Source organism: Limanda limanda, chromosome 15 (assembly GCF_963576545.1).
Source record: "Limanda limanda chromosome 15, fLimLim1.1, whole genome shotgun sequence".
NCBI classification, from domain to species: domain Eukaryota; kingdom Metazoa; phylum Chordata; class Actinopteri; order Pleuronectiformes; family Pleuronectidae; genus Limanda; species Limanda limanda.
Window position 1 is genome coordinate 23321094 of NC_083650.1, and position 22979 is coordinate 23344072.

Sequence of the window (22979 nt, forward strand, 5' to 3'; positions counted from 1 at the left end):
ATTGAATACATTCTTCTGCTTTTTTTTCACTCATGCATGTTCACGTGTTCATTTTTCCAGTAAATTTGGTTTCAATTAGTGATTCGATGATATAAAAACGTGTTGAAACATCATGATTGACAACTGGTTCAGTAGTTACCCAGTGGCGTAGTTTTTTATGATATAGTACCACATTATGAGATTTATATATTTGTTTGGAAGTGAAGCTTCAGAAAAAATGATCTCAAAGATACATGTCATGTGGTTTTGATTTTCTATTAATCAGATTTCAGGTTTTTCTTCTATTGTCTATTGTCAGATTCTACGTAATCATGAGAACAATGCAAAGATTGATGGTGTTTCTAAATTATTATTCATAGATGTCTGTGATCCTTCAAGTACCAAAGAGCAAAGAGAACAATTCAAACTCAAATCATTTTCACTATGGTAAGAAAAATATATTCATTGTAAAAGAGAGAATAACCCAAACAGATTTAAAAATTGTTCATTTTAATCTAAATTTTCATAATTGCTGAAAGTCGTTGACCTTTTCTTCGGCTGCTGCCCTTCTGCGTGACATTTACATTACAAAGTCTCCAAACACAGCCTCATTAAATGCACATTCTATTTCCAAAGGTGAACACATCATGTTGAACTGAAGCTTCTCGTATCGACCGCTGCTTCTCCACCGACTCCAGCAGCTCATTAAGATTCCGTCCTGATGAAATCAGCATTTCAGATGTGGCCACAGGCGAAGCTGCTGATCATCTCGTCACTGCTCCGGTCGAGAAGGGATGAATTAAGTAACACTTGAATTCAGAGGGTTTCTATTAATCAGTCTTTACTGAAAGCTGAAAGGTGACTCGTGGGTTTTTTGGCCTTGTTTTCAGCTAAATCCTGATCTACTGTGCTACACAGTACAGTATGAGATAATTATTCAAGAACTATATGGGAGCCACAAATGTTGAATGCCTAAACTTTGGAATATGGCCTGAAAGTTCAAGTATCATGATCAAGCCCCTTGTTTTCATTTAATTCTGTTCCCTTATGACCTTCCCAGCAGGTGGGGAGTCCACGTGGTGGCTGTGGGCCCTGGTGAGCCCCCCCCCACCCAGTTCAGGCTCCAGGAGGAGGCTGGTCCTGGCAAGTCACTTTCTCATCTGGGTTTACAGAATTGCTGTTCAGTGCTAAAATGGGTCGTTTGTGCCATCTGGTGGTGAAAGGAAGAATCACAACCAGCTGGCAAGGATCATCTCACCCTTTCAGTTTGGTGTATTCAGCGTGCTTTTTTTAATTTTAATCTACTAATTAATAATTAGCTGACTGCTGCCACATGTCTTAAATGTAGTGAGTACTATTGAAAGAAAGTACTTTACTCATAATAATAATAATGATAATATTAACATACATGTATACAGCACCTTTCGTGGTAGTTAAGTCTGCTTGAGAAAAAGGTAATTATTATGAGTAAAAATAAGAAATGAAACGAACCAGAAAGAGAAAATAATAGTGGCCTACAAATTAAAATAAATGTAAGTTACTTTAACCATTGCCTTATTGGCTGAATTAATTTCCAATTATATCAAAAAATTATTATTTGTGTTTTTGGCTGTCATACAGATGCTAAATTAAGTGGAGATTGTTAATTTCAATATAGCATATACAATAGATATAAATTTGGGTATGAGGCAAATTAGAGACATTAAGCATAATGGGGCATAACCGTAATTTAACAAATTATCCAGTCTCTGGTATGTAGATTATTATATTGATGCTGCTTTCGCAGGAAATTGAATAACAACATATGTTTCTGTACAATCATTGCTGTTCCATCATCACAATATTTCAAATACAGCTTAATAACTCAAAATAACTTTGCTGCACAGTCCCAAGGAGCTGGTATCCCCTTGTTCACAAGAAGAAAACAGTCTGAGGCACAGGTGAACTTTGAACATTGAACACACACATACATACATTTGAATACAACCTGGCCCTTACAATTTGGAAAGCACAGCATTGATCAAAAAATGTGTCCGTTCAAAATTGTTGTCAGATTTTAAAATTGTTGAGCTCTTGAAACAGGAAACAAGGGAGCAAGGGATTTAAACAAAGAGGGAAGGTACAAAACAATAAGGACCGTGACATGTATACATGTTGTTTTACCTTTATGTCCATTTTCCTCTTACATTTCAAAAGTGCATGAACAAACTGAAGGAAGGCTATGGTGAGGATATGATATTTGTCCCGAATGATCATGAATTGGACGTAAACTTTTACCTCCGAATTATCTATAGAACAGATTATATTCTTTAAAGCAAAAGACATTCAATTGTGAGACAGAAACAAATGGTCAGTAGTTTTGGTCTCTTCAGAACAAAATATGCAATTTCAAGCTTGAATCTTTTGTGCAGAAAATCACTAACAGGTTAAACTGCTGATACAATGTGTTGCCCTTTGTTCGCGAGAAGAAACAGTGTCACTTGTGGAACTCTTGGAAACAGTTTTTGTTCTTGTTGAGGCAAAGGTGAACATTGCACTTGGAACATCGGAACACAGACTGGCCTTTGCAGTTTGGGAGTTTGCAGCGTTGCCGCATACTTTCAACCACTGGCCAGTGACCAATAGCATCGGAGCGGATTTCCAGTGTGGGAATTGCTTTAGTTGGACCTCGATGTTTCTTTCTTGCAAATTCCCTTTCAACTTCCGATGAGGGCAGCCCCCTCTTCTTCCTTGCCATGTCTTTGCCTTGCATGCAGAGTGCCTGTGCTAGTGATGCCCTAAAAGCAAGCAAATCCTTCTGCATCTTTTTTGGAACATCCAGTGAATCACAATCACGTCGATATAACAGCCAGCTGTTTACGATGACCATATCGACAAAATGAAAAAATAACCTTTGATAGTACTTTTTAGACCTTATCTGGATGGGATAATATGCCATTAGTGCATCAAGAGCATCCACGCCGCCCATGAACTTGTTGTACTGGTTGATGATGTGTGGGAATTCCACAGAAACCTCCTGTTTCAACTTTCTGTCCCATCTTGCGATGTTAGAAACAGGATGGGCACTGGCAAAAGACCTGGCGAGGTACACCCCTCTTTTGTCAAACCATTTGACTGCTCTTATTTCTACACCGTCGACAACACTCCTTTTCTCTTCAAATGTCCCTCTTCCCTTCTTCTTCATATCGGTGTCTGTGCTGAAACTGCAACCTCGCAGGTGACATTGCTGCACAGTCCCAAGCGCTGGGATCCCCTTGTTCGCAAGAGCAGCAAACAACTCCAAGGAAGAAAACCAGCTGTCAACATATAATAGGTGATCGCAGGCACCATGAATGGCTTGTGCAAGCTTTAGGACAATGTTTCCACTTGCACCAATGTCAGGTTCTCCAGGTACAGGATCAGTTTCCCCTGTATATATGTCGAATGAATGCACCAGGCCTTTTGTATCACAAAGCACAAAGATTTTGTATCCCCATTTGTGTGGCTTCTTGGGGATATATCGCTTTAGACTAGATCTAGCTTTGAAAGGGACCATTTGTTCATCAATAGACAACATTTGATCTTGAGGGAGATCCTGACATTTTTGGAGAAGTGAATCAATAATTGGCCTCACTTTGAAGAGCTTATCCTCATTGTTGGCTGCCATGTTGCTGTTGTCATTGAAATGAATGAATCTTTTAATTTCTTCCCATCTGTCTCGGGACATCGAATCAGCCACCTGCGCTACTCGACATTCACTGCACCAGTACATTCTTGACCTTGGTAAGTGTATAACACTCATGTACACTAAAGTGCCAATAAACTGCTCCAATTCATTTGGATCCAATGTGAGGAGGGCATTATATGGATTTGTTTGCATGCAGTACAGATTACTCTGGTGTACTATAGTATCCAAAAGATCAGCGTCGAAAAAGTCTCGGAAGTACTGGATGGGCTCTCTGGTTTCATCAGCAACAGGAAGAGCATCTTGCCAAATTGGAATGTCTGTTGCAGAGTCCTGTTGTTGCACCGTCTCCCAAACGACCTCTTGCCCTCTTGTCCTTGCAGTAGCAGCTGATTGGGTTCTTGCGTGCATTTGTGCATCATGATTTCTGTCAGAGTCTTCATCACTGCTGCTTGTATCACCTGGTGTAGGTCTGAGGTCCTCATCGCTGTTGTCACTGTCACTGAGACAGCTGTCATCGCTGTCGACAGGTGGAAGCCGGGTCTGAAGTCCACCAGCTCGCTTCCGGTTGAGGGTTGATGCATCCATTTAGTTCTGTCAAACCATAAAGGGCAGAAATTGCATTTATATCCAAGCATTATATTTGTATTCTGTTTTGCACATAATTCAATGTTGCACACTTACTCTGCACAAACAGTTGTACATAGTCTAGTATTTCTGCAAACAAAGTTATTTTTATTTTATTTGATAGGTACAATGCACAGCTCCTTAGCAGTACCAGAGTCACATTTTCATCTGTAGTCCCTGGGTATTATACAGTATTATATATATATTCAATGAACCCAACGTCAGATTTACAATCATATAAGGATACTTATACTTATATACTTCAAAACCTTAGAAGTATATGCACCGGAATTCGATTGTATACGATATTGCACCTAAATACAATATTATCCATTTTTAGCCCTTAGTGCCTGACGTAGCGAATTCGCGACAAACCGAAATCTGCTCATTAATTGTCGTCACAGGTAGTCTATTTCAATGTACATTAGCATAAGAGGCAACCAAAGAGATGGTATACATTTTTTATTTTTGAACAACTTACCTCAAATTTGCTCAATTCCCCACATTTAGCAGGCAAGATCTATACAGTCCGCAGCATAGTTCCGCAGAGCCGCACTTCCGGGTTCCTCCACCGGATGTGTGTTCCACTCCGACCACTAGTTGGCGGCAGAGTGCTTCCAATACCTTCCTTGGTATGTATAGTATTTGCACCATGTGTTAATGTAATTCAAGCTATATCTCGAAGAAGTCAATGATGAATTAAATATTAATTTTAAATATTCATGCAATAATTTACTTGACAAGTTTCTTAAAAGTTCCTGTAAACTTTGTTTTGGCTGCACTGTCCCTTTAAAAGTGTCTCTCTCGCTTTGGAACGCGCTTTTTGGACTCTGTCGCTTTCCGTCACACCCGGAAGTGTTTGTACAGGGTGTGTAGCGGACCCACGCTCGGCTCTACAGGTTCGAACCTGGACATCTACCGGGTGTACCGTGTGTTTAACGTGTATTAGAAGAAGAGGAACATGTCCGCGGGCAGCCGGCTGGAGAACGCGAACCCGGTGATCTTCCAGCGGTCCGGAGAGAGGCTGCTGACGAAGACCGAGGAGGATGAAGAGGCTCACGACCCCATCGACGACAGAGAGATCTTCGATATCCTGTTTATAAACCAACAGCTTCTTTTACTTCCTGTTCAAATACATGTCAACTGACCCCGTGGACTCCAGCTGTGTTAATTCTGTCTTTAATAATGCTAGCAGCTAAGCTAACCTTAGCATTGACCAAGAGATAACAGTAGATTGGAGTAAACAGAAGCAGCCATCTTGTTTGTTTGATGTTATATCATCTGAGCGAATAACCACAACAATAATAACATAGTTGACTTCCATATTGTCTTGTGTCGTTTATTGTGTTGAATTCTTTAACTGAAGTTACATCTGATCAGATCCATCAACGACCCGGAGCATCCTCTGTCTCTGGAGGACCTGAACGTGGTGGAGCAGGTCCGGGTCAAGGTGGGTTTCTGTCCCTGTGGGCTGTTGTTGTTGTTAGGAGGTTTATTACAAGGTGGATGATGGGGAGCATATATATGTATAGATATAGATATATATGCCCACAAACAGAACCTGTGAAATCTGCCTCAACCTTGCAGCCACAACATCAGAATCAGGTTTTATTGGCCAAGTAAGTTTACACAAATAAGGAATTTGACATGGTGAAGTGGCTCTCAATGTGCCTGCACAGAATACACATCACAAAACAAAACAATACAAACACAAACGGTACGATGGTCTAGGAAAAAGAAAGAAAAGAAGTGCAGGGATAAATATTAAGCAGTATGATACAGTAGGGATTAAGTAAGTAAATATAATTATAATAAAATATGATTCCGGGAGTAATTTTACAGTGGTTATTATACAGATCCAGGGTTATTGCACAGTGCCACAGTGGGTTGGCTGTTCAGAAGTGAGACGGCAAGGGGGAAGAAACTGTTTTTGAGTCTGGAGGTTTTGGTGAACAGAGATCTGTAGCGCCTTCCAGAGGGGAGGAGATGAAACATACAATGAGGAGGCCAACCGAGTACTGAGTTTCAACACAAGATCAAGTTTATTTACAAAATTTTAAAGTTTTGCAGGTCTGGCTAAAGGATCCCAAAAGGATGAGGACGTGTGGAGGACAGGGAGCGTAGGACTCTGGGCCTCCTCCTTTTAAACTGAAAAACTTCAAAATGAAACTAAACTAGAGAGGAAACAAGAAAACTACACAACCAGACCTCCAGCCTCAAACAGAAAGAAACAAAAGAAACAGAATCCACATTAGATAGATAGATAGATAGATAGATAGATAGATAGATAGATAGATAGATAGATAGATAGATAGATAGATAGATAGATAGATAGATAGATAGATAGATAGATAGATTAATTACTTTATTCATCCCGAAGGGAATTTAAGTCGTCATAGCAGCCGGTATATTTGAATACAATAAAATACAATACAATAGAATAAAATAAAAATATTGAGGAAAGAATAAAAACAGAAACACAAGATAAATAGGTAGATAAGGTGCAGTGGCAAGATGATAATAATAGTACTGATGATATGATGGTAATGTTATTGTTAGACAGTATATACAAATTGTACAGTATATATAGTATATAATATAACATAATATATATTTATATATATGATAGTAATTATACCAATATAATAGCAGTATATAGTAATAATGGCAGCAACAGTATATATAATAATAATAGTAAATATAATAATAATAATTATAACATGTACACATGTATAAGTATGTGTATATAGTTATACTTATATATACAAAGAATATACAAAGAGTATGATATGATATATAGTAGAGGTATAAGTATTTGACTATACAATAGATAATATACTATGAGTGTAAGAATATGTAGACAGAGTGTGCAAAGACAATATTATGTATAAAATGATAGATAATATCAATATGGTTTATATTAACACATATCACATATGATGTGAAGTAAGTAAGTTATCCAACAGCCTCTCCTGCCACAATGATCAGATCCACCTGTGAGGAGAGCAGAGAGTAAAGAGAGGGAGGCAGAGGAATGTGTGAGAACATAACACAAGGGCTGAAAGAACAGCTACAACCAGTGAAATACAAAGTGTTCCAAGTGGTGGTAGTAGAGTGGTTCCAGCTGATCCCAGTATAACACCTGAAGCCTCTGTCCAGGAAAGTTCAGTCCTGGGAACAGTTAAGATATGACACAGAACCCTCAGACTCCCAGGCCTCTGCTAGAGAACCTCAGTGAAAGTTCCTTTAAGTGGTTGATCAAACTAGAGAAGTGCTACATTAAGCACTTCCTTATTAAGTTATTCATTTCCTTTTCTGTCCTTTCTTCACAGGTTGATGATGCAGGCAGCTCGGTGGGTGTCAAGTTCACACCCACCATCCCTCACTGCAGCATGGCAACTCTCATCGGCCTGTCAATCAAAGTCAAGCTGCTGCGCTCGCTGCCCGACAGATTCAAAGTACGTCCCGTTCAGAGATGCTCATTTTAACATCACACCCCCTGAACACAACCTGCATCTGTGTGTGTGTCTGTGTTTTCAGATTCCTGTTTAAATGCATTTTTCTGCTTCCCCTCAGATTGATGTCCAGATCACACCTGGGACTCACGCCTCAGAGGAAGCAGGTAAAAACAATAAGTATATTTCCCATCCACTGTAACATTTCCCACAGATACATCCTGTTGAGTTTCCTGGTTTTATCCTGGTGTGTTGTGTTCAAATCATCAGATTCACTGGTCATGTTGAATGTGTTTCTATGTTACGTGACTTGTGTTGTTGTTGTTTCATGTGCAGTGAACAAGCAGCTGGCCGACAAAGAGCGAGTGGCAGCAGCTCTGGAGAACTCCTCTCTGCTTGAGGTGGTGAACCAGTGTCTGACCAGCAGGAGCATCTGAGCAGCACATCAGCTTCATGTCTTCTTCTTTTGTCTCTGACCTGCCAGACAAGTGAGAAGCATCTGTCTGTGCACAACTCACCAAACCTGCTGTTTAGACGCTGGTTTCAAGAACTGGGAACCAAGTCTTTATTGTGTTAAAGAGAGTATTAAGTGTGTTTTATGCAGAGTGGTCTGAACGCAGCAGAGAGAATTTAACAGGAGAATGTGAGGAACTTCTTCTGGTTACGTTTTTTTAAAGGTTAATGCCTGTTTTATATAATGACATTTGAATTGTAACATTATCAAAAGAGGAAACTATTCTGACTCGTCATCTGCTCAGAGTCTGCGGAAGCAATTGTCATATATTCATTATATTAATGCTTTTTGAAATGTATGAAAAGTCTGTAATTTAAATAAAGTTATGAAGATATTTGTGTGTTTTTTTCTCAAAGCTTTGTTTCATCCAAGAAACAACAATGCATTTTAACTTTGCACTCAAAGGTTAAATCATCTGCGCTACCGACTCAAGCAAACTCTACGTTCACCATCATCTCCAACTCCAACATATTTTTTATGGATCCTCACTAAAGAATATTCATATCAGTTCAAACTGATTCAATGTGATTAAGAAATCAATTAATTTATCCAAAAATTATATTCCAAACTAAATGAGCCTTAAAGACAGAGGACAAGAGTGTCGAGGGGAATTCACACTCATCAGTGACAAATCAAACCAGGTCACCGACCCATGAGCAGTGAAAGTAGTTTTTCTATTTTTGAATCAAAACGTGTGACGTGAAGTTTACGCCTCGGATCTCAACCTCAACCCTTAAATATAAAAGTAATTTGAGCATCTGCAGGCAAAACAAAACAATAAAACTCCCCAGACAGGAAATCATCTCGTCTGAACTCAAAGACCAAGACAGTGTCACTAATGTCATTAATTCTGCTTACGGTTTGTTTCTAAGATGATTAGAATTCACTCGGCAGCGATAAAACCAGGTAGAAAATCACCAAGAACAGGTTGTCAGCGACGACAAGAGCTTCAAGTGTGACCCATCCAGATTTTCTCCTGCGTTTCATTAATACATTAATACACAAATGCAGACGATTGAAGGTCACCCCAGACGGAGAGACACAACAGTCAACTCAGTGTGTGTCTGTCTGCGTGTGCGAGAAAGATGGAATTGTGTTTTCTCGTAACCCCAGGTGACAAATGTCTGTTGTGTTGGGAACAGGCCCCGTACAGCATGTTGAGCTCGATGAGTCTCAACATGCTGTTTATTTTATATTTATTTTAAATATAAAGAAGACACAATATAGAGCTTAAATTCTTCATAATTTGAACTTCAATTGTCTTATTGTTGTTATTAAACTTTCTCAGTATTCCATTAAAACACTCAACACTTTTACCCAAAGCGACTTACAATAAGTGCATTTAACTGTGAGGGAACAAACACAGAACAGCAAGAATAATGTAAGTACAATTGCTTAACACCAGAAAGAATACACGAGTCCTCAGTCACATACTCATCCCATATAAAAGTACAATTTAAAAGCTGTTATAACTAGTAGGGTCAGGAACCTCAATTCCGTGACCATTCCGCTGCTTTAAGATGAAAAGGACAGTTGTGAAGCTTTACTCTGAAGACCTCACGTCAGTCTTTAACGTCATCACCTGAGGGGCTCGTCCAATCACAGCTTTGGATTTGTCAGAAGCTCTCCGTCTCTTCTCCACTCTGATGCAAATGCCCGGGGAAGTGACGGTAAGATTTAAGAAGAGATGTGCTGTGCGCTGTTTAAAATCGTCAGAGAAGTCGTCAGAGAAGAAAGTGGGCAAGGAGAGATTCATTAAATAATTTTCCAGTTACATGTATAGGTGTATGTTGTCATTGAACTGTGCTAATTGTACTGATTGTGATTACAGCTGATTGAAGCACGGAGAAGTTCAGCTCGGTCTCGGCAGAGAAGGAAGAGTATTGTACTGATTTGTTTCAGTTGCTTGGAGGAGGCAGAGTGTCCTGGTGCCAGATGAGTCGGACTTCTGGAGGGGAACCACCATCGACATGATGTCGGATGAGGAGGCGGCTCATATTGTGGGTTGTCTGGGTGGATCGTGCGATTCCATCTTTCCGCAGCCAGGAGCTCTACGACCTGTGTGCCACGCTCCAGACCAGGCTGGAAACTGATCCAAAGTACGAGCAACTCGCCACAGGCGGCTGCACACTGGCACAGATTCCGACAGATTGCCACCCAGGTCCTACAATCCAGAGGATGTACAGAAACATTTCAAGCCTCACTTGAGACCCTAGATCTGGATGCCAGTTTGGTGAATAAAGTTTTAATTCAACATTTGCAGCATTGTTTTTTCTCTTTGTCCCAGAAATGTATATTGACGTCATAGATAGAGTGTTGCCAATATGATAACAATGACATGATGAATAAATATAGCATCAAGCATCTGCAGTGCTTTTTGTATAGGCTTACTAATAGTTCATATTAATAAATATAAGCAACAATATTATTAATAATAAATTATTATTTTGGTTATTATAATTATAATCGTAAATTTGTGGGCGGGGTTTACTGCAATGACCCAGGGTGACCAATAGCGACACTTCTACCAGCCATCACGAATTACTTTTCGTTTCACGGGTCTGTGGTTTCCTCCGATGTGAATCGAGAGAGGCTCTTACCAGCGGCTTCACTCCGATTAATATGCTTATTAGATTACACCGCCGCTTCGCGAACCCCCCCCCCCGTTTCCAGCTCCGGTAATCCTTCAGCACCCACTCGCCCGACTCCATGAAGTTACTGAGGTCCGGCCGATCGCTGTCCTGAGAGACAGGAGGTCAAAATATTGAAGATACTCTGATAGAGAAGGGAATTATAAACGTTCATGTACTTTTATTGACAAAAGAAAAGGGTTGTAAGAAAGGTTTATAATGATAATTGGTTTGAGAGACGAAACTGACAGTGATATATTGATAAAATAATTATAAGGTGACTAAAGTAATGGCGTGGTAGAGAGAAGAGCGTGGCACCGTCTCTCCCCCGTTCAGTATTAAATAACTTAAATTTCACCAGCTAATCCAGCATTCAAAAACAACAAACTATCTTCTTAACCCCACTTCGCAATGCCGAAGCCTACAAAACAACAAAAAGTTTACCAGCTCCGGGATACGGCGGAAGATCCTGTTGACTCGAGTGAGGCTAACGCTAACACTGAGCACGCTGCTAGCGCTAACAGCTCGTCTCCGGAGTTTTCTTATGATGCGCTGCTGAAACACATCGCCACTGTCGTTGCTGAGGAGGGCACGTAGACGCAAACTAAGATCCAGCAGGTCTTCTCCAGCTTCGAATCGATTCTGGAGGAAAAAGTTGACAGCTTGCTGAAGCGCATCGATAAGGTCGCGGCAGCTACCGACTCCCTCACTGCACGTCAGACCGAACTCGAGACCCGTGTCTCTGCCTTGGAGGACGACGCTACACAGCTGAAGAAGAAACTAACCGCGATGGAGAAAGTAAATGCCGAGCTGACAGCTAAACTCACAGATCTAGAGGGTCGCTCTCGACGAGACAACATCAGAATCTTAAACCTCAAGGAGTCGACGGAAGGCAATGACCCGGTTAGTTTCTTTGAAGGATTCATTCCCAAGGTGCTGGGGCTCCCGGTCCAAACCATCTCAATCAACCGCGCACACAGAAGCCTCGGGCCGCCTGTGGAAGGTCGCCCTCGCCCCGTCATTGTCAAGATCCATCGTTCCAGAGATGTCTCCATGATATGGTCTGCAGCGAGACGCAAAGGAACCATCCAACATGAGGACCAGGCTATTCGCTTCGCTCCCGACATCCCTCCGCTGGTCCGGTCTGCACGCACAGCCTTCAACCCGGTCTGCACCAAACTTATTAAGCGAAACATCCGCTTCCAGATGATCTTCCCTGCCGTGCTGTCATTCAGGATAAACGGGGTACAGAAGTCATTCAAGGAACCGGAGGATGCAAAGACATTTTTGGACGGTAACGTGTAATCGGTGACATTACCTGCCTTTCATGGAACTGCTGGCAGCTGGTGAGTCAGACATTTAACTTCAGTGACCTGCTCCTCACACATCACATTAGTTAACCCTCCCTTCTCTGTTTTATCAATTGTGTTTGATATTGCTAATTGCACGCAGTAACTCTTTGTGTGGTGGTGAGGTCATCTATCCAGCCATCTGAACGTGGGAGATGGCCACCTTTTGCGGATTTCTTTTTTTTTTTTTGGAATAATTAAGGAATCCTTTGTTTTGTTTTGTTTTTTGTTTTTCTCTCAAGCTAGTTGAAGTAATAACTTTGACACCTCTTTGTGGTTATGAAGTCTTGGTGGAGACTAGCTTATTTTCTTTCCATAGGAGTTACAGACATGCGTGTTCTTGTCTTCTCCTTGTTTTGTGTTTACATTTGTTTTGTTCAGACGTTTTTGATTTATTACAGGTCCAGAGGTTTTTCTTTCCCCCTTCGCTTCCCCTGTCCGAGATTTATATCCATAGTCGACAAATACGCTGCCCTCCTTTTGCCTCTGTCTCTACTTTGTAATGGGTGAGGGTTTCCAGTTGAAAGTCCTAAGCCTCAATACAAATGGTTTAAATAATCCAGTGAAAAGAGTTGCTATTCTTGACCTCCTTCGCAAACAAGGAGCCCATTTTGCTATGCTACAAGAAACTCATATGGTTAGTCGTGATGTGAACCGTTTAACTAATAGATTTTTCCGGATAATTGCTCATTCTTCTGCCACCAATAAAACCAAAGGTGTAGCAATTATCTGCCGTCGTAATCTGCACTTCAAATTGCTGGATACATGGTCTGACAATAATGGCAGGATTACTATTGTCAAAATTCGTATAGAAAATACAAACATTGCGCTTGTATCGCTTTATGCTCCTAATACTTTTGACTCACAATTTTATGAACAGATAACTAAAATTCTGCTTGATCTTCCAGACTTTAAGCTAATCATAGGTGCTGATTTTAATGCTGTATTGGACCACTCTTTTGATAGATCCGGTCAATCTGAAAACAAAGAACAAAAACAGAGTTCGGATGCCCTGCGCTCTTGGTCAAATAACACTGGTGTGGTAGATTTATGGCGCTTGATGCACCCTACCTACAGAGATTTTACCCACCTCTCAGCAAGACACAAGTCCTTTTCGCGTATAGATTTTATCTTTGCCTCTAGAGGCTTGTTTCAAAAAATTATGGAGGTCACTCTCTGGCCAGTCACTCTTTCAGATCAGAAGGCTGTAATTGCTCTTGCCTTGATTCGCTCCACCCCATTGCGAGCTCCTAAATGGCGTTTTAATAATACTTTACTTCGTGATGAGTCATTTAGAACTCAGTTTATGGCTCAATTTAATGAATTCATCAATATAAACAAGGGGTCAGTCAGTGACCCGAGAATACTCTGGGACGCTGTTAAAGGCTTTATTAGAAATAATGCTACACTGTATTCATCTAATTTAAGGAAAGCCCGATCCTCTTGGTTGACCCAGCTGGAGCGCAAACTTTCAACATTGGACAACTTATTACAACAAAATTTTGATGATCAGGTTGCATTGCAGTACGATCTGGTGAAAAAAGGTATAAATGCTATTCTCAAACGGCGTGCAGAATTCTTGATCCATAGAACACGCCAAACATATTATTTTAATGGGGCCAGACCCAGCCATTTACTGTCGTCGAGACTGAAGGCTAACGAACATTTCGCTGACATCACCTCCAGGGTTTCCCCCAGAAAACTTGCTAAGCCTGGTGGTAGGGCTGCTAGAAGGCACCCGCGGGGGGGGGTTGGATTGTTGAGTCGGATTTTGAGCTGGACACCATTGTTTCTTATACTCTAAACATGTTGCACTTTGTTTAATATGCACACCTAACTTTTTTATTTTGATAAGGGGTTAAATAGATACTTTGATATCTTTTTGAGTTGCTGACTTAACTTATAAGCCCTCTTTTTTATTTATTTTTATCACGTTGGAGTTGCTAGTTTAAACCTACAGTTTTGCACTTTAATAGTTTGCTGTGAACATAGCAGTCAGGCCTCTTATTTCAGAAACAATGAACCGTAACAGTTTTGTTACCAATAAAAGATAAGCGTACTACTTCTTTGCTTTCAGCCAGCTACTCAAACAGACAAGCAACAAAATAACAAACAAACAAAATACACAGGCAAGTGTCGGCCTACATTGAAATAAATTAAACACAGAACTTTGTAGGGCTATTTGAGTCCTCCTCATATTTGTGGAAAATGTATGAAATAAGAAGTACCCTATTTTAAAATAAATAAAACCAAATAGCTGCAGCCTAATCGTGTAACGGACTAGGTTTATGTTTATGTTCGGTTTTGACTTATGTTCAGTAAAACACTGTGTTGAAGGAGCGTTCTGATGTCTGAGGATAAGTGAAGGCAACGTATGTTCAGTAAAACACTGTGTTAAAGGAGCATTCTGTTGTCCGAGGGTCAGTGAAGGCGTCTGGGTGGGACATGTGACTGTTTGGACCAATAGGCCTATACAGCACTGGGGGAAACCCTGACCTCCATTAGATCAGAAGACGGGCATATGTTAACAGAACCCTATGAAGTCAATGCTTCTTTTCGTAGTTTCTATGCTGACCTGTACAGCTCAGAGGTTCCTCACGACAAAGATTCATGCAACAAATTCTTGAGTTCCATTCAACTACCTAAAATGACAGACATTGGCTCCCAAATTTTAAACGCCCCTATCACTTTAAATTAACTTAAGGCTGCAGCAGATGATATGCATAAGGGCAAATCACCTGGCCTGGACGGGATCCCCCCAGAATTTTACACAACTTTCTGGTATAGTCTGGGGCCCTTATTTTTTGATATGATTCAGGCCTCCTTGGAGAGAGGTGCTCTCTCCAGAGATGTGAATGTAGCTATCATTTCACTGTTGTTGAAAAAGGATAAAGATCCTTCTGAATGTGCCAATTACAGACCATTATCCCTTATAAATGCTGATATAAAAATTTACGCTAAGCTTCTTGCACGTAGGCTCCAACCCTTTATGACAAAACTCATTAATTGTGACCAAACAGGATTCATCAGATCCAGGCAGCCAGCAGACAATGTGAGGAGATTAATACATATAATACACGGGGCCTCTTCATTAAAACTATCATCAGCGGTCTCTCATTAGACGCTATGAAAGCATTTGATCGTTTGGAATGGCGGTTTCTCTGGTCAGTACTGGAGTTTTTGGAGGTGGGTCCTCACTTCTTACATATGATCAAAGTTTTATATACAAATCCAACAGCTATGGTACTTACGGGCAGGACTTGCTCCTCCCTATTTAACATTGCGAGGGGCTACAGACAGGGATGCCCTCTGAGTCCCCTCCTGTTTGCACTCTCTCTGGAGCCTCTCGCTCAGTCAATCCGGATGTCTAAAGCTATCACTCCTATCACCGTGTTTGGTACCACACATTATATATCTTTGTATGCGGATGACATCCTTTTATATCTAGGGAACGCACAACAGTCTCTACCTGATGTTTTATCTATTTTCCAACGTTTTAGTGAGATATCGGGGTACAGAATAAATTGGACAAAGTCAGCCTTCTTACCTCTGAATGACCAAATGAGAAACATAGCCTTACCTACAAATATACCAGTAGTCAACCACTTTAAGTATTTGGGAATTAAGATTAGCTCATCGGTACAGACCATTGTCAAGTCCAACTATGAAGAAACTCTGTCCAACATAACCCGTGACCTTGATAAATGGTCCACGCTACCAAATTCTCTTAGATCTCGTGTATCTATCATTAAAATGAATGTGCTTCCCCGGATTAACTTTGTGAGTGCAATGCTGCCTTTATCACCACCCCCACGTTTTTGGGTCAAAGCCCAGCAGATCATTTCTAAATTTGTCTGGAATAGAAAGCGTCCTCGCCTCAGATTATCCACAGCACAAAGAGATAGAGCTGACGGGGGTCTCTCATTGCCTAACCCCAAATTTTATCACTGGGCCTTCACTCTGCGACCTCTGATCAGCTGGTTCGACGAGGGTATCGAGACTTCATGGCGAACACTGGAGGAGAATATGGTTCGTCCATTGAAACTAAATGAAATCTTATTTTCCAATGTTCCCCTAAAGAAATCTCAAGTCAGCTATGGTCCCATTGTGTCTCACGTATTAGCAGTCTGGAGGGCAGCGGAAAAAATCTGTGGTATTCTATCTAATTGGAACCCGTTTTCACCTATTTTTTATAATGATTGTCTGTTGTTGGGTAAATCTCCAATTAAGTTTGGTCAGTGTCGCCAGTGTTATGACAAGGGGATTCACTCCCTTGGTGATATTTTTGGGGACAGAGGCCTATACTCTTTTGAAGAGCTCACACTCCGGTTCAACCTGCAACATTCCACTTTTTATTTCTACTTGCAGCTAAGAACAGCCATGAAAACATATGATGTACCCTGGCAAGGTCCACTGGAGGAACACTCTTTAATCAAACTTTTGCATCAGGCCCGGGAATCCAGAAAAATTGTATCTAAACTGTATCGTTATTTCCTTGAAAAATCTTATTGTACTCTGCCAGTGAATGCATCTTGGCGGGCAGATATTCCTGACCTTGACCCCGACTTCAGCTGGGATGGGGTCTGGGAGGCAGTTTTACAGTCATCCAGAAACCCTGACCACCAACAGATTCATCTGAATTTCATTCACAGAACATACATGACTCCTCGTAAACTGTACTGCATGAAAATTATAGATAATCCGAACTGTACACTATGTACTACTGGCACTGTGGGCACCTTCTTCCACATGATCTGGGAATGCCCAGGGGTTGAACATTTTTGGAGAATAGTGCAGAGTGAATTGTCATTGCTATTGTCCATTCCTATCCCCCTGTCCCCATCTGTTTTTATTTTAAATGATATTTCTCAACTGAAACTCACAAAATCCTCAAAGCGCGTATTTCTGGCTGGCCTAACTGCAGCCAAAAAGATGATCGCAACAAGGTGGAAACCACCCCATATACTATCTAGACGACAGTGGCTGCTCAACTTCATAGATGTTGCGCTTCTTGAATTGTCGACAGCACGCGTCCATGGTGCAAAGGAGGAAGTGTCATTGTACTGGGCTCGAACAGTGGAGGCTCTCAAGGGCTTTTTGGTGTGAGCTGAGCCCCCCCCCCCTCCCCCTCTGGTCCTGCTTTCTTTTCTTTTCTTTGGTTTATATTGCCTGTTTATGTTTTACTGTGTACTGTAAATTGTATTGAATAGATCTAACTAGGTTACACTTCAATGGCACCTTTTTGCTTCTATGATTGCACTTAACTGTTCCTATATATTTATCTTCAGATATCGTTCTATTTTATTTTTATGTCTTCATTTTATCATTAGCCAGCGTGTATGTGTGTATCTGTGTGAGTACATGGGTATACTTATGTTTGTATACGGTAATTACTTTATTTATGCGCTGCTGAATGATGATTGTTGTTCTTCAAATCCAATAAAAATTTGATCACAAAAAAAAAATAATTATAAGGTTTGTCAAACCCACATGATAAAGACATTTAACCATGAACTTTATTAAAGGGACTCTTACCTTTGTTGCATTTGAGAATTACAGCACATTCAAATCATCCCGCCTTCCTCCAATGCCCGACCCCCTCGTTCCCATCCGCGGTGTTTTTTTGAAGAAACTTTATTTACAAGCAGACTTAGAACCTACTGCCTCCGCGCAAGCACGTGAGTTTTTGTTTACCAAAGCAATGGATTCGGTAAGTTATATACATTTACATTCACATGCCTTGATGACGCGGGCCCGAATGCGCCACAAGAAGCAGACGGAAAACCTGCATGTCCATGCAGCAAACAGACAGGTCTGTCGGCCAATAAGGTCCTTCGGTCCGAAGAATTTTATTGGTTGAAGTTTTCACTAAATATTATGAGAGTGAAATAATTGTTTGTTTTTACTCCTGGTGGGTCTGTCTTGCATTTTAGAGTGTCATTACCTTATTAATACCAATTTAACCTTATTCAAAAAAAGTGTAAAAATGCAACAAAGGTGAGAGTCCCTTTAAATAGAAATAAACTAAAACCAAATATATGTTTGTATTTGTGTACTTTATCAATTTAATAAAACAGCTTGTTCCATTAATCTACATTTCTAATTGGAGTCAAAGCGCCTCATTCCATTTTGCGTCTGACGTCACAACGTCACATTTCTGTTCTTTACCGGCGGGAATTCTTCTCCCGACCTCCGCCATCTTTGTTTTCCACAGAGCAGGTCAGTCAAGTTCACGACTTCTTTATTGTCAAATTATATATCATGTAAGGTATTAAATTGTCCCGGGGATATGTTGTTATGTTTTGTCATGTTTGTTGCGGCGATTTTGTACGTAGGGAAGTATGGCGTCGAGTCTCGCTGTATGAAAGCACCACAGGTAACTCTTTACTCTAAGCCTTATTTTGCGGCCTACCGGGTTTGGGTGCGTAGTTTTACAGTTCTGGTTAATGGCTCCGTACTTTCACTGGGGAAGAGTCGGGGCCGCTGCCCAGTCACGCTCAGCTCATGCGGCGTAATAACACCGGTACACACCCACTCGGCCGGGTCACCCGTCATCCTCCTCGCCACCCCGCCGGAGGCTCGGTGTGCGGCCTTCGTCCGTCGCTTGTGCGGGGGCTTATTCCTCTTGGACCGCGGGGCAGACTTCTTCAATCTTTCCGACTTAAACAAAGCAAGTTGATAACTTCCAAATTTAGTCTTTTTAGCTCTACATTGCAGTTTTTTTGTTTCTATTCAACAAACAAACAGTGTCTACAAAACTAGACACAAAACAAAACAGCTCTTACATAAGGGATAAACGTATGGCATGATACAAGAGGTGATGAATCTCACAGTACACGAATGTCATTCAAGTCCACAGCAGTCCTTTTAATAGGGTGGAAGAAAGGTCTAGACCGATAAAATCCAAAAATGGGCGCCACACTCTGTAGAACTGATCTACACTGTGATGTATGATGTTGGTGAGATATTCTAAAGGGATCAATTCATAAATTATTTTGGGCCAACCACAGACAGAAGGGACCTTGTCACTGATCCACTGCACAAGAATATTTTTCCTAGCTGCAAATGTTAAAATATTATACAATCTTTTGTTGACTGCTGTTTTTAAACAGGCACTTGGGAGACCTAGATTCAGAGATATGGGGTCCATGCCTATATTAATATGAAAAATTCTCTCTATTTCACTTATAACTTCAGCCCAATATCTTTGAAGTTTATAGCAAGACAAGAAACAATGAGTTAAAGTTCCCACATCAGTTTAACACTTGAGACACAGAGGGGAGAGAGAGCGGTTGAAGAAAGACCTGCGGTGAGGGGAAATATGTAATCTGTTTAAAATCTTAATTTGTATTGCTCTAGCCCGAGTGCATTTTATTAATTCTAACTGGTGAAGTAGAGCTGTACCAATACCAATATTAGGGAGTAAAAAACTACAGTATCAATATATTGGCCAATATTCTATATATTCCCTATATAAACATAAACACACCATTTTCCTAGTGGTTATCAACGCCTGGTGACAAATATCCGTAATGAATGCAGGATATTTACAGTTTACAAGTAAAGTTTCTCTGTTGGCTGCTAACACCAAAGATTCCCTGTTTACTGGAGACTGTTTGAAAGTTACACGTATTGGGAGCATTTACACTTAAACCACAACTTTCAACACAAACTTAATGGTAACATTTTTATCTGTATGAACTGTGTCCTATGTTGGTTATTAGGTCAAAGTGAAAGCCAACCTTTGCAACATGGAGGCCTTAATATCCCGCTGGATGGTGAGTGGATCAGAGAAATGAGAAATAACTAAAATAATACATGTGTCATAAAATCGTAAATGTTTTTTTTGTAACCTGCAACGACAACCAGTCGTTTCTTCTCCAGTCTCAAACCTATTTCTGAGCTTTTCAAAGCAGAGTTTTTAATTAGTTCACATTAACTGATTAATGTATTTCAAGGATTCTTTGGAGGGTGAGTCATCAACTCACGAACCGGTCCTGCTGCATTCTTCACATGCTAAAGACAAACTATCAAACAAAATACCTTTGCCTGAGTTCATGTCTGAAATGGTCTGAAAGCTTAAGAGACCCAGTGTTACTTCTTCTGAATGAACCTAATGATGATTCTCTGATCTTAATCCTTAATTAAGACGAAGCTGACCCCAAGCCAGCAGGAGGACATAATTGACAAGGTACTGATTTAACATTATATCAGAAGCTATGTACACATATATCGAAGAAACGTTGTGCCCACAAGTCCAGTTTCCCAATAAGCTTTTTCATAACGGACCTTTAACCTTCTTGTATCCTCCTGTAGGAGATACAAGAGCGGGAGGCGCTCATGAAAAAGTATCCACGGCTGCAAAAGGTAAAGTTGCCAAAACATCAGCAACATGAAATGATGTTCTTAAATCATTGTTTCTTTGCCTCACCGCTGTTTGTGTGTCTGTGTGTTTGTGTGTCTGTGTCTGCAGCTGTGGATCCTTCGATTTTTGTGCGCCTCATACACCTTATATGTCGTCTTTTGTCTAATTTATCTGCCGGGACACTGGCTGTACAGAGTGGCCGTGGCCCAGTGCTCACTCTTATACCTTGTGCTGTGAGTGCCCACATTGTTTTTAATGCTCTTTGTTATTTCCTACGTGGTAAACAGAACCTAAGAGGTGTCATCTGGAAACATTGTGCAACAGTTTCCTTGAATGCACTTTGCCTCTCTTCTTTCCTTCCTCTCAACAGAGTTTGGCTCATCAGAGATTTTTTAATTTATTTATTTTCCAAACTCACTGAGAGAAACAGTAAGTTGTCATTTGCTCCATCTAGTTAACAGATAATTGTAATTTTATTTATTTGATTGTAGAAATTACCGATGGCATTTCGACTACATACTTAAATAATCTTTTCTGCATGCAGACAGCTGAGATGAGTTTAGTGTTGTAAACAGCAGAAAATAATAATTGAATTATAGTTTAGACTGCAAAAAATTACACCACAAATGTAGCTGTATGATAATATAATAGTATAAATTGATTATTACACTATGTCAAAATATGTTTGTCACAATGTCGTTAATTGATTTAATATGAAGTGAACTGACTGACGTTATGCATGCTTCTGTTTTTAGAACAGAAACTAGAAGACTTAAACGTTTCCAAGAAACAGATTGTGAGTGTTGAATCCTTCATAGTTCACATTTCATTTGACTTCGTTTTTTCAACGTAGTTTCATGTTCAGAGTCGCTGCGTTCTGCAGCCGACTGCCTCTATTCTCCTGTGTGTTTTAATAAAGGTACCACAATTCAGCCTGTATGTTGTAAATAAAGTTTCTGTGGCTTGTGTTTCCAGCTCGAGGACGTGATGGAAACTGAAACGTATAAAAAAAGTCATCCTGGAGCGCTTTGCTCCAGAAGCGAAGAGGAAGGCTGTGAGTGATGTTTTTTTCCTGTGTGTTTCTGTGCCTGTATCTTTGTTTTATCTGACGCTTGTTTGTTGTTGTGTTGCAGGACCTGGAGTCGACCCCAGTGCGTCCACAGGAGACTCCCAGGCCAGGACAAGGTATGACACACATCAATACAAAGCAGAAAGATAACAAGTACGATGCTGCTTTACCATAGGAGTGAAAATGGAGACATTTAACAGATTTTTTAAATATTATTATTTGTTCCTTTACAGATGGAAGGTAGCAGAGGATGGAGCCTTGGCTGCGGCTGCATTCTGGTGGTGCTGCAATGAGTGCTACTCGTTTAAATCTCCTCAGCGTTTATGGCTTTGTAATAAAATCCGATTTTAATCAAAACATCTTGTCAACTGCATATTTCCAACAGGTTGGACTTTTTAGTTCCCTGTCGGGTTTGATTAAAGTAGCTGTTCTCATCTTCTCTAGCTGGAGATGGTTTTCCTGAGCTGTGTTAATATGGACAATTGTCACAAACTGAAACTCAACTTTGGACAACCATTGGAACGCATGTTTGTTTTAGAGGTGATGATGAAACCTGGATGCCTGCGGGTCCAGAGGTCTGAACTATGATGCAGGATTTCTGTAGAGATATTTCAGTCCTACAAAGATTCTCACCAGAGGAAAATCACAATGACAACCTGCACAAGATGGACCAAGTCGACATTTTCCATGACTGGGACTAAAGTTTTTAAAATGAAGGTTAATAAGAACTATTACATCCTAAGTTTAATCGGGGCTGTGCAGTAAAACAAAACATTTCTATCTGAGCTGTGAGGTCCTTCCACTACAACGTTCAGAGCAAGAGTGAGAGAGGAGACAGAGGGCTCCTCTATTTATAGGCTGCCTCTCACAGACTCCTCCCTCTTGTCTATTCCACTGTGATCCTTTAATTCTATAACTGCCAATACAAATAAACTTATTTATATATATTCTCATTCATGATACCGTGTATCTATGAATATATTATATTTTATTTGACCTAAGTGATTTATTTATTTATATTCTATTTTAAATAAAATTGTGACTTGTGACTTTAAATGAATTTCGTATCGATAAACTGTGATTGTTTTAAGTCACATATCAAATTACATATTATTTATTTCCTTAGTGTTATTCGAGTTGTTTACATCCATGTAGTCTTTTTGTGATCCAACATGTTGTTATTACTACATCGTAATATCCACAAATTGTCTTTTTTCAATAATCTTTGTGATTTGTGAGTTTCTTTCTTGTTCTTGTGAGTAAATCAATATATATATGTTTATTTATTATTTTTGATTAGTGTAATTTCAAGAATATGTTGTACAGA

At 40.3% G+C, this 22979-nt stretch overlaps 2 protein-coding genes across 2 annotated transcripts; one reads left to right on the plus strand and one right to left on the minus strand.

Moving 5' to 3' along the window:
• Positions 1 to 1915: 1915 nt before the first annotated feature.
• Positions 1916 to 4820, minus strand: LOC133020871 (piggyBac transposable element-derived protein 3-like). The gene is made up of 2 exons (XM_061087607.1): positions 4752 to 4820; positions 1916 to 4237 (listed from the first exon to the last, which is right to left on the minus strand). The coding sequence occupies exon 2, from the start codon at positions 4229 to 4231 to the stop codon at positions 2456 to 2458; it is 1776 nt and encodes a 591-aa protein (XP_060943590.1). The 5' UTR covers positions 4232 to 4237; positions 4752 to 4820; the 3' UTR covers positions 1916 to 2455.
• Positions 4821 to 5117: 297 nt separating this feature from the next.
• Positions 5118 to 8573, plus strand: ciao2b (cytosolic iron-sulfur assembly component 2B). Its single transcript, XM_061087076.1, has 5 exons — positions 5118 to 5358; positions 5641 to 5720; positions 7603 to 7728; positions 7847 to 7892; positions 8062 to 8573. Exons 1-5 carry the CDS (start codon positions 5232 to 5234, stop codon positions 8160 to 8162), a joined length of 480 nt encoding a protein of 159 aa, XP_060943059.1. The 5' UTR covers positions 5118 to 5231; the 3' UTR covers positions 8163 to 8573.
• The last annotated feature ends 14406 nt before the right edge of the window (positions 8574 to 22979 follow it).